The 13,018-nt window shown below is 43.6% G+C and overlaps 1 protein-coding gene across 9 annotated transcripts in view; it reads right to left on the minus strand.

Moving 5' to 3' along the window:
* LOC135558504 (CMP-N-acetylneuraminate-beta-1,4-galactoside alpha-2,3-sialyltransferase-like) overlaps positions 1 to 13,018 on the minus strand; it is a 110,546-nt gene that overhangs the window by 18,106 nt on the left and 79,422 nt on the right. For all 9 annotated transcript variants that reach the window (XR_010458366.1, XM_064992350.1, XM_064992352.1 and 6 more), the window contains one exon: positions 11,927 to 12,113. Coding sequence is in view for 8 of the 9 variants with exons in the window: in XM_064992350.1 (XP_064848422.1) it covers positions 11,927 to 12,113 (187 nt within the window). In the remaining variant the exon portion in view is untranslated. The remainder of the gene's footprint in view (positions 1 to 11,926; positions 12,114 to 13,018) is intronic.

Genomic DNA, 13,018 nt, shown 5'->3' on the forward strand with positions numbered 1-13,018 from the left:
TCGGACGGACGCAAAATGAGGAACCAGAAGAACTTGGTCTATGACCAAAATGGATGAGATGGGAGAACCAGCCAGAAGGACAGTCTCTACAGCACTTCACCAATCTGGGCTTTATGGGAAAGTGGCCAGATGGAAACCACTCCTGTGAAAAAGGCACATGACTGCATGCCTAGAATTTGTAAAAAGGCCTGCATGCCTATTTGAAAAAGGCCATTCATACAGAGTTCCTGCATGAATTTGATGAGATGGGAGAATGACTGCATGCCTAGAATTTGTAAAAAGGTACATGACTGCATGCCTAGAATTTGTAAAAAGGTACATGACTGCATGCACTTCATGCCAATCATGACTGGCTTTAAAAAGGTGGGAAAGTGGCATGACATGATTTGGAAACCACTCCATGACTGCATGCCTAGAATTTGTAAAAAGGTACATGACTGCATGCCTAGAATTTGTAAAAAGGCACATGAAAGACTGAAATAATGAGGCAAAAGATTGTGTGGTCTGATGAGAAACATTTTACTATTTGGCCTGAATGCAAAGTGCTATGCCTGGAGAAAGACAGGTGATGAGCTGTGCCTGGTTAACACCCTCTCTACCGTGAAGAATGGTGGTGGCAGCGTCCTGCTATGGGGATGCTATTTAGCAGCAGGGACTGGGAGACTAGTAAGGATAGAGGAAACAATGAATGGTGCCAAATCCTTGATGAGAACCTGCTTCAGAGTGCAAGTGACCTTAGACTGGGGGAGGAAGATTTACATTCCAACAGGACAATGACCCCAAGCATACAGCCAAAGCAACACTGAATTGGCATAAACATTTTACAACCAAGTAAAGGAATTACAAAAGACAGAAATAGCGATAAAATGAATCACTTACCTTTGAAGATCTTCACATGGTTGCAGTCACAAGTCCCAGCTACACAATAAAATGTTCCTTTTGTTCGATAAAGTCCCTCTTTATATCCCAAAAACTCTGTTTTGTTTGCACGTTTTGATCAGTAATCCACTGGCTCCAAGGCGGTCAAAACATGCAGACGAATACATTCTAATAGTACCAGTAAAAAGCCTGTTGAAACATATCAAACAACGTTTAGAATTAATCCTCAGGTTGTCAATTGTCTAAATAATCAATAATATTTCAACTGGACAATAGTGTATTCAATAGAAAGGAAAAACAACGGTGCGAAAATCGGTCATGCGCACAAACCAGCTCTGCATTCTTCCTCAGTCCACTGATAAAGGTCTCATTCTTCATTTTTCAGAAAACAAGCCTGAAACAAATGTCTAAAGACTGTTGACATCTAGTGGAAGCCATAGGAACGGCAATCTGGGTCCGAACCCATTAGATACTCTATAGGCATTCAATTGAAAATAACCACATCAAAAAAATCACACTTCCTGGATGAATCTCAGGTTCTGTTACACTCAGACAATATTTTAACAGTTTTAGAAATGTTAGTGTTTTCTATCATAATTTAGCAATTATTTGCAGACCCTAGCTTCTGGGCCTGAAGAAACAAGCAGTTTATTTTGGGCACGCTTCTCATCCAGACGTCAAAATACTGCCCCCAAGCCATAAGAAGTTAAAAACTGTTCCCCGGTAGTCCGTCATTGGAAATAAGAATTTGTCCATAACGGACTTGCCTAGTTAAATAAAAGGTTAAATATAAAATTAACATGACATTTTTTTTAAGATTGGGGAGTGGCAGTGAACAGCATCTAATTTAAACAGAGCTTGAGAAAATCTGAAAGGAAGATGTCTTGTGTATGTCTGTCAACTTTGCACAACTCAAAGCTGTAATTGCCACCAAAGGTGCTTTACAAAGTATTGACTCAGGGTTTTGAATACTTATGTAAATTACATACATTTGTATTTAATTTAATAGATTTGCAAACAATTCTAAAAACATGTTTTCATTGTCATTATGGGGTATTGTGTGTAGATGGGAATATTTAATCAATCTTGAATTCTGGCTGTAACAACAAAATCTGGAATAAGTCAAGGGGTATGAATATTTTCTGATGGCACTGTAGCTGTGACCATCTGGCTAGTACTGTATCAACAAGGGTTTCTACAAAATAGCAACATTAGCACAGATAGCTTGAAATCTAGGCCATAAGCAATACGCACAGATATGCATTGCCAAACACTACTGCCACCTTCTGGCTTGGAGTATTTTAACAAGTTGATTGGCTGACTACTTCTAAGGTCTTTGCTGTGTGAACACAAAAGAGATTGAACAGTGTTGGCAGTCAGAGGTGCTAAGTACTGTCAGCAGGCAAACGTTTGACAATCCTACCAGTGCGTCTGAGCTTTAATTTCTTGGCCTTCTACTCAATGACTCAGTCTCTAAAATCTTCCCTCTTCAACAGTCTCAATGCAAAAAAAAAAAACTAAAAGACTGCTTAGTTTAACAAATCTGAGTAAAGAAATGAATAGAAAGTCATTTCATATCTACTCTAACTACCAACAATCATAAAACAGGTGCAAGACTTGGTAAGGTAAACACTTTCCCCCCATGATTAATAACAGGTTTGTCTGTGGAAGACAGAATGTGTGTATGGATGGTAAACACTAGTGACCCTGAGGAGATACATTCCCAGAAATGCTCCCATTTTAGAAAATTGTGTTCAGGAGACCAAACAAATATCAAAATATCAAGTAGTGTGTTTTTTTCTGGAGACTAACTAGGAATGTCTGGATACTGTGTGTATTTACAGGAATAGTCTAATACTTGAAAAACATTGACTGCCTCATAAATCAACTGCTGAGAGCACTACAGAGGCTCTGGTAAGTGGCTCCGTCTAGGAAAAAGAAACCTACACGAGAGAGAGAAGGGCAGGATTAGAGCAAGACAATGACAGACCCGGGAGAATAAGATGTACAGAAAACAGGGGATCAATCGGAGTGGAAAAAATGATGGCAACCAACAGTCTGATGAAAGTGGTGTTTGAGGACAGGTGTGTTGAAAAGACTAAAAAGGCACAAATCCCAAACAAGATTTTGAAATCCCTCACTGGAAAAAGTGGTGGCGGAACATAAGCATCTAAACACCTGAAGTGTCTGGAAGATGTCCTCATCACGGTCTGCATGTTCCTGACTGATTTGGAATCGCAGCAATAACCCTTCCAGTCTCGACAGCCCACACAACCCTCCCCCAGATAACATATGTGACCTGTTACAGAAAGCTGGGCATATGACAGACATCACAAGAGAGGCAATTCATTTGAAAAAATGCATTCTTGAACATGTGAACTGGCATGTCCCTTAATAAAACACATTTATGTCATCTGTAAATCCAAATAAAAATTTCAATTACGAGCCTAGTAGTTTAGAAACGAAAAAGACAGGAACCTTCCCGCTACCTTGTCTATTACATAAGCTGCTCAGAATCTTTGCTACCATGAGTTTTTGAAAGATATATAGCCATAGAGAATTGCAAAAGTGTTGCTCCTGCTCTCAGCAACATTGCTGCCCTAAATTTCACAGGTGGTATTGACAAAGACTAGCTGGAAAAAGTTGTGATGGACTACTTTCTGGAGGACGATCATGCCATGCTGACTCTGAAAAAGGAATCCCTGACTTGAGTAAAAACATTTTAATTTAACCAGACATTGTAGAGTCTTCTGATGACAGTGATGGGGACAGTGTTGTCACGGAAGAAGTTGACAGAGTTTTGAAATCAGTGGAATGCCCGCTGGAAGCGGAGTATGAAAACATTCAGAAGTTTGATTGAAAATGCAGAGGCAATCGAAAAGAGAAAACAGAAGGCTGTTGTATGAAACACCCGTCGTCAGATTACATCTTCAAACTAAAAGCAACCATGTCAGTGAAGCATTCATCCATGTATACCTGTAAGAGTCAAGCTACATTTTCAGAAATTATACATTTGTCATTTTGTCATAGCAAGTTAAAGCATACTACCTAGCTAATGTTTAGCTGGCTGGCTTGCCAACTAAGTGTATGATCTTTGTAAACAAAAAAAACAAACAAAAAAGAAACGTCAACTACGTTTCTTTTCAGCAAACTTAATGTGTAAATATTTGTATGAACATAACAAGATTCAACAAGACAAACTGAACAAGTTCCACATACATGTGACTAAGAGAAATGGAATAATATGTCATTGAACAAAGGGGGGGGGGGGTCAAAATCAAAGGTAACAGTCAGTATCTGGTGTGGCCACCAGCTGCATTAAGTACTGCAGTGCATCTCCTCATCTGCTGCACCAGATTTACCAGTTCTTACTGTGAGATGTTACCTCACTCTTCCACCAAGGAACCTGCAAGTTCCCGGACATTTCTGGGGGGGGGTGGCCCTAGACCTCACCCTCCAATCCAACAGGTCCCAGACATACTCAATGGGTTTGAGATTTGGGCTCTTCGCTGGCCATGGCTGAACACTGACATTCCTGTCTTGCAGAAAATCACACACAGAACGAGCAGTATGGCTGGTGGCATTGTCAAGCTGAAGGGTCATGTCAGGATGAGAATGCAGGAAGGGTACCACATGAGGGAGGAGGATGTCTTCCCTGTAACGGACAGCGTTGAGATTGCCTGCAATACGACAAGCTCGGTCCGATGATGCTGTGACACACCGCCCCAGACCATGATGGACCCTCCACCTCCAAATCGATCCAGCTCCAGAGTACAGGCCTCGGTGTAATGCTCATTCCTTCGACGATAAACGTGAATCCGACCATCACCCCTGGTGACACAAAACCACGACTCGTCAGTGAAGAGCACTTTTTGACAGTCCTGTCTGGTCCTGCGACAATGGGTTTTTGCCCATAGGCGACGTTGTCGCCGGCGATGTCTGGTGAGGACCTGCCTTACAACAGGCCTACAAGCCCTCAGTCCGGCCTCTCTCAGCCTATTGCAGACAGTCTGAGCACTGACAGACCAGGAACGCAAGTCCCTCCCTGGTCTAACTCAGGCAGTTGTTGTTGCCATCCTGTACCTGTCCCGCAGGTGTGATGTTCGGATGTACCGATCCTGTGCAGGTGTTGTTACACATGGTATGCCACTGCGAGGACGATCAGCTGTCCGTCCTGTCTCCCTGTAGCGCTGTCTTAGGCGTCTCATTGCAATGTATTGCCCTGGCCACATCTGCAGTCCTCATGCCTCCTTGCAGCATGCCTAAGACACGTTCACGCAGATGAGCAGGACCCTGGGCATCTTTCTTTTGGTGTTTTTCAGAGTCAGTAGAAAGACCTCTTTAGTGTGCTAAGTTTTCATAACCGTGATCTTAATTGCCTACCGTCTGTAAGCCGTTAAGTGTTCTAACGAACGTTCCACAGGTGCATGTTCATTAATTGTTTATGGTTCCTTGAACAAGCATGGGAAAGAGTGTTTAAACCATTTACAATGAAGATCTGTGAAGTTATTTGGATTTTTACAAATTATCTTTGATTAATTATCTTTGTCCTGAAAAGGGGACATTTATTTTTTTGCTGAGTTAAGTAATATTAAATCAAATCTCAGAAGTCGTTTGCATTGCTAGTTATAGCCTGATGATTATATAACCCATCAATTTAGCCAGGTGTCTAGGGGTGATTACGGCCATCTATTGTATTTCATGAACATGTGAACAAGGTATAGACAGTATAGACTCATCCACTTAGCTAGATGTGGCTTGTGGGTGGTTAGAGCCGCTCTTTCACATGACCCATCAATTTAGACAAGTTTGTCTGGGTAAGCCTAGTCTAATAATGCTAAAATATATGTATCTATAATTTGTCTTTCAGCAATAGCAGAACACACCCGACTCTCCTCCCCCAGTCATACAAGGAGAACAGTCTAATGCCTCCCATCAAAAAGAGAGCCGGACCAAGCAAGCACAGGTTACACCTGAAGCATGAGGACTTGCAGCGAGTTGTGAACTTCAATAATAATTGTGCAGAGGATAACGCGATAGTAGTACCAGGACGCCACCCGGGACAAAAAGTTGGGTGGAAAGCTGCTGCCATCTCATGTGACAAATGCAGCGGTGTGGTGTCTCTATAAGGAATCGATGCACTCGGTATGTAAAGCATAAACATTTGGATTATTTAATTGACCACCAACATGATTTACACAACTTTTATCGATCTTACATGATTTTGTAAAGTGTATTTTTACCTGGAGTTTTTCCTTATTGTAGACTACTTTCACCACTTTTAGTCTTAATCTTTGGTTGTTTACTACACGACCTCACTCTGTTTAGCACATGGCTTCACATGTGAATCCTTAAAGAGATGGGTGGGGCTAAGGCTTAAGAGGGTGTGAACAAAGAAGCGTAAAAACTGAACTAAAACATTTCTCAAAAGTGGGATTACAAGTTTATCAACTTTCCAAGCAGCACTACTTTCCCATTGTTCCTCCAATTGCAGCGTGTGATATACCATGTTGAAGCTCGGAGTTTTTATCCAGTGTCAAAAAAAGCATTTCAAATTTTGGAAGATAAGACCGAAAAGAGATGGGGCTCATAAAAATATAATTAAAAACGCCTAATAGTTGCTGCAGGTGCTTCGCAGGGTGGACGTCCTCAAACACAATATAACAAAGTGCATTCCCTCCAGAGATGTGCAATTGACGATAAGCCACTCAAGTTATGTTTTTCTTCTCAATGGGACGAAGGCGGCCCCAGAATAGAACACCCTGGAGATGTCTAGCCTATATGGCGTCCTGTTTGCATTTCAGTTCATAAATAGCAGGAACACACTGTTAAAGTGAAATTAGCCGTTTTTTTATACGGTACGTATTCTAGTTAACTCATTGCTTGACGTATAGAATAAGAGAGGGCAGGCAAAAGGGAAGACAGGGAGGGAGGGAGGGCAGGCAAAGGGAGGGAGGGAAGACAAAAGGGAGGGAGGGAGGGAGGGCAGACAAAAGGGAAGACAGGGAGGGAGGAGGGAGGGCAGGCAAAAGGGAAGACAAAGGGAAGACAGGGAGGGAAGGGGAGGGAGGGAGGGAGGGAGGGCAGACAAAAGGGAAGGAGGGAGGGCAGACAAAAGGGAAGACAGGGAGGGAGGGAGGGAGGGAGGGCAGGCAAAAGGGAAGACAGGGAGAGAGGGAGGGGCAGGGGGAAGACAGGCAAAAAGGGAAGACAGGGAGGGAGAAAAGGGAAGACAGGGAGGGGGAGGGAGGGCAGGCAAGGGAAGACAGGGAGGGGGAGGGAGGGAGAGGCAGGCAAAAGGGAAGACAGGGAGGGAGGGAGGGCAGGCAAAAGGGAAGACAGGGAGGGAGGGAGGGCAGGCAAAAGGGAAGACAGGGAGAGGGAGGGGGCAGGGGGAAGACAGGCAAAAGGGAAGACAGGGAGGGAGGGAGGGCAGGCAAAAGGGAAGAAAGGGAGGGAGGGAGGGCAGGCAAAAGGGAAGAAAGGAGGGAGGGAGGGCAGGCAAAAGGAAGAAAGGGAGAGAGGGCAGGCAAAAAGGAAGAAAGGGCAGGCAAAAGGAAGAAAGGGCAGGCAAAAGGAAGAAAGGGCAGGCAAAAGGAAGAAAGGGCAAAATGGAAGAAAGGGCAGGCAAAAGGAAGAAAGGGCAGGCAAAAGGAAGAAAGGGCAGGCAAAAGGAAGAAAGGGCAGGCAAAAGGAAGAAAGGGCAGGCAAAAGGAAGAAAGGGCAGGCAAAAGGAAGAAAGGGCAGGCAAAAGAAGAAAGGGCAGGCAAAAGGAAGAAAGGGCAAAAAGGAAGAAAGAAAAAGGAAGAAAGGGCAGGCAAAAGGAAGAAAGGGCAGGCAAAAGGAAGAAAGGGCAGGCAAAAGGAAGAAAGGGCGAGAGGGGCAAGCAAGTGAGAGCGTTCACATCTGCAGGCCATACGCAGATGGTCATAAGGCCCCCTATGCAAATGAAAACAAACACGCTTCACCCTGCACCCAGCCACAAGCAGCCAGCCGAGACAGTCAGTTCAAGTTGGACAGGGTAACAGCAAACCAGAGAGAGGGACGCTGCCTCCCTGTCCAAAAACAACCCCCATACCCCGTCCCAGGAGCCCTACTCCTTGGGTGTTCTGAAGGTCTGGAGGGCACAGCTACACCGTAGCGATAGGTCTTGGGCTTCTTTTTTTTAAATGTATTTTTAACTAGGCAAGTCAGATAAGAACAAATTCTTATTTTCAATGACAGCCTAGGAAGTGGGATAACTGCCTTGTTAAGGGGCAGAACAACAGATTTTTACCTTGTCAGCTTGGGGATTCGATCTTGCAACCTTTTGGTTACAAGTCCAACGCTCTAACCACTAGGATACCTGCCGCCCCAACAGGCTCAGGAGCGCTCCCAACGGGCTCAGGAGCGCTCCCAACGGGCTCAGGAGCGCTCCCAACGGGCTCAGGAGCGCTCCCAACGGGCTCAGGAGCGCTCCCAACGGGCTCAGGAGCGCTCCCAACGGGCTCAGGAGCGCTCCCAACGGGCTCAGGAGCGCTCCCAAAGAAGCAATTAAACTGGCCTTCTTAAGACGAGTTGAGTATCTGGAGCATCAGCATTTGTGGGTTCAATTACAGGCTCAAAATGGCCAGAAACAAGTACCTTTCTTCTGAAACTCATCAGTCTATTCTTGTTCTGAGAAATGAAGGCTATTCCATGCAAAAAATTGTCAAGAAACTGAAGACCTGGTACAACGCTGTGTACTTCTCCCTTCACAGAACAGCGCAAACTGCACAAAGTGGGAGCCGACTCCATTTAATGCCCAAGATGTCAGAGTGAGATGTTCAACGAGCAGGTGTCCAAACACTTGTGTTTAACACCTTTCATTTTAATTCATTCACTTTACTGCAACGTCAAACTTCCTGACTTCTCATGGGACGTCTCTAAATAACAGTTCACTGAATAACATCTTCGCAAATTATTATGGCATTTCCAAATCCCTCTGGGCAATAAAGGTTACTACTCTTCAACTTTTGATGTCTTTTAGTAACAAGGTTTCAGTCAGTTACTCATCCAAACACTTCCGCCATGAGAAAGGGGAAGGGGACTGCCATGACAGGGGAGTCACTTTAATTAGCATCATTACCTCCCTCCCACCCACCTTAAAGAAGCAACGAGAAACCTTCCCTTTCAAAGCTGGTGAGAGATAGGCATCATGAAAGGGCCTCCTTTCACCTGTCAGCGGCCACGCCACACAAAGGACATCAAAGCTCCCACAGCGCAACTGTTCAAAGTTAAATATAAAGGGAGGAGGGAGCTGTGTGTAGGGATCAGTATACCAGGAGTCCAAAAACATGATATTTATAAAGCTCGTGGTCTTTGTACAGTTGCTCATGCTCTGGTATTAGAAGTGAAAATGCGAGGGGTTAAAAACATGACAGCACGATGAAACTTGCAAGCCGCAGTCCCTGAAGACCAGACCAGACCAGACAGACAGATCCACAAAACTAGTTTAGGCCACTTATGATGCAGTTACTTCGGTAGCAATGAAGCTACGCTAATAGTCAGTCAACAGGATTTACTTGTCTTCTGATGAGGGTTTCCAAAATTACTAAAAAGCAGATACAGTTAAACAGTTTCCAGTCAACAGATATGACTGCCTACAGGGTTACCATGGTAACTGGTTGTTTACTGAGAATATATCATGTTAAGCATCTTCATGACTCATTTCCCCCAAATAACCCATAGGAAAATACTGTCTCTACTCAGGTGAATTGAACGTAAATACCTGATATTAGTTGAATGTCTGGTTGAACATCTAAATGTCATTCCTTTTTATTTACCCGTCAAAGAAAAAACATCCAAAGTTAAACAAGTTGAGAAACTGGTTGCGGCAATAAGTGGAATGTGTGTGCGCGCGTGTGTGTAAAATACTAATCCATCTCCAGGAGCGAACAGAGAATCTAGGATCATTTTTCATCAGCAGGAATTCACAATGATGGGCCTCATTTGTCAAGTGACAAAACACTTAAAAAGACACTTCAAACCTCGATACACTTACTACATACGAACGTATTGAAGTGGACTCGCTGGAAACATGGTGTACAACTGCGGCTGTCCCGGTCTGTGTGTGTCAGTAGAATAAAAGTAAAAGTTACAAGTAAAACATCTCAGCAGTCAGCACCAATTTAAAATGTTTCAATACCGTCGCTAAAAATACTTTACAAAGTATTCACTTAATTTGCTTTTATCTAGGGTAACTAGTGTAATATTGTTGTGTCTACCTTTGTGCCGTTGTCTGTGCCCAATAATGTGTGTTCCATGTTTTGTGCTGCTACCATGTGGTGCTGCTACCATGTGGTGCTGCTACCATGTGGTGCTGCTACCATGTGGTGCTGCTACCATGTGGTGCTGCTACCATGTGGTGCTGCTACCATGTGGTGTTGCTACCATGTGTGTTGTTGTCTTAAGTCTCTCGTCGTGGTGTGTGTTTTGTCCTATATTTTTAAATCGCAACCCCTGTCACCGCAGGAGGCCTTTTGCCTTTTGGTAGGCTGTCATTGTAAATAAGAATCTTTTTTTAACGGACTTGCTCAGTTAAATAAATAAAATAATGCCTCGCGTTATTCTCAGAGCCCTATTATAGTTGTCAGTGATTTCCGCAGTTTCAATAAAAAAGTCCAGCTTCTAAAATTCAGACATTTGCGTAGTTAATTACAATGAGCTCCATGGGGCAAAGTCAACCCGAAATAGTGAGTTGGTGTGATTATGAGTTCAGTGCATACGCGACATCACAGCTAAAACGCTGTCATGGAAAAGAGCCGGTACTTTTGAACAGCAATTTACTTCATGAGAAAAATTATTCCTTCCCCTGCAGATCAAAGGCTGATCTGTCAGGACCCAGAGGCCAGATCAATTATCTCCGTCCGCCATTTCCACTGTCCCGCTACTTACCAGCTGATTAGTCCAGACAAATCTGCCCAATTCAAAAGGCTAAGGGGATATCAAGCAGCCAACTATTTCCCTTTCTCACTTACTAGTACCCCCCCTCACTCTAATCCTCCTCCTAACCCCTCTTCTCTCCCTCCTCCTAACCCCTCTTCTCTCCCTCCATCTCTCCAGAAGCTTGTATTTTGAAAAATGTCACCCAGTAAAAATTCCTGCTGGCCACTGGTCCCTGAAAGTCACACAGCTGTGCTGGATAGGAAGTCTGTTCCCAAGACGCTGGCTTGCCAGATTTGCAAGAAGAATCCCTGTAGAAAATGAGCAGGAAGCCCCCTATATGGAGAAACTCAACCCAGCCAAGATTGAAGTTCAAAGACAGGCACCGTTTTTGCTCCATCAGGAATGTCCTTGAATTGAGCATACCCTACCCTGACTGCGGTGGAGTGACTACAGACAAGCGAGAGTGCTTGTGCAAGCTATTTCAGTGATAACAGATTGTGTCCTCAGAGTCATTAAAATGTCTGCCATCCTTCCCGTCAGAGATAAGGAAAGACCCATTCAGTCACCCAGCCATAGATTAAGAGGCCAACTCACAGGCTGTCACTCAAGCGTGGCAGTCAGTGGCTTGTCAAAAGGTCCTTAAAATGGGAAAATTGTTTTATGTCATGGCAGAATGAAAAGCAGAGAGGAACACGAACTCAGACAGTTTTTTCTATAAAACCACAATTTAAAGTGATTTCCATATTCACGATAAAATGGGAAAGCATTGTGAGAATTCACAACCACATCTATTAAATGTCACAGGACGAGCAAGTGACTGCGACAGAAGACAGTCTGTTTACAACCAAAATGGCGTTAACAAAAAAATAAAACTAGTCACTCAGTGCCACAGAAAGCACTTAAACTAACCAAAACATCCAGTGGGATTCATGCATATGTGGTCGCCTCAATGTTATGAAGCAATGGAAGACCTAGAAAGAGGTGGGGCTGGACAATATGCAGAATAAATAATGATCATCTTTCAGAGCAGTGGAAATGCACACAAGCTCATAGTAACATGACCAACTAACTGTGTGTGATGGATTTCTTAGTGGTCCCAATGAGCAAAGGTAACAACAGTCAGCCTTGACTTATGCCTCACCAGCTTCTCTCTGAAGACCATCTGTCTGAGCCACTTGAAGTCCAGCGGTTTGAAGGCAGAGAAGACGAAGAGCGAGTCCTTCTCGTATCGCTCAGGCTTCTGGATGGCCCCCTCGGGGTAGGTGATACGCATGGTGGTCTTGGTGCCCACGTCCTTGCCGAAACCAGTCACCGGAGCCTCGTTCAACCTGCGGTTGGAGAAGAAGCGCTATGTGGGCGAATAGAGTACCACAGTATGAGTCATAATACCCATAAAACCTAGCAATCAAACAAAAATAGTTTGTCTACCATTCATTTTTCCCATAGGGGATTTTAGAAACACTTAAAATAATGGCTGTGTTTCATGTAGGCTTACCCTGGCGTGACGTTTTGAGGACCGTGTAAATCTCTCTAGGACAACATGACTTTTATCAGTATATTTGCCTGTATTTATCCCCCAAAAATGAAATGCTAATTAGCTGCTAATGTGGCTATCATAAAGAACTACAAATGCCATGATGATCTGGACGAGACTGCCAAATCAAGGCAAAGGTAAGAATCTCTGGATTAACTATTTAATAGCTAAATTTAGTAATGAATAAGTCGGCTAAATTTCTTTAAATTGACAATTCCGTGAACTGCCTCATGATAGTTTTAAATTGACACAATACCCATCAGCAAAGATGACATGCGGGAGCTTGCTGTGATTTGTAGTCTTGAAGGTAGTCTACTTTGATGCTAATTAGCATTTTAGAATCTGAGAGTAAATAGAGACAAATATATTAAAAAGTTACCTTGTCCGAGAGATTTACAAGGTTATCAAAACACCACGCCAGGGTAAGCCTACACAAAACACCACGCCAGGGTAAGCCTACACAAAACACCACGCCAGGGTAAGCCTACACAAAACACAACCCTGATTTGAAATGTTTCCAAAATTCCCTATGGGAAAAATGAATGGTGGAAAAACGATTGGAACCATTCCCTGTTTGACCGCAGGTTTTATGGGTATTATGACAGCTCCACTGTGGGGCTCTATACATTGTGTGTTGACATAACAAGACTGGGGACTTGAGAATTTAGTTTCACTCCCTCTCAAATATGACTACAATTT

This window comes from Oncorhynchus masou, chromosome 17, assembly GCF_036934945.1.
Source record: "Oncorhynchus masou masou isolate Uvic2021 chromosome 17, UVic_Omas_1.1, whole genome shotgun sequence".
Taxonomy (NCBI): Eukaryota; Metazoa; Chordata; class Actinopteri; order Salmoniformes; family Salmonidae; genus Oncorhynchus; species Oncorhynchus masou.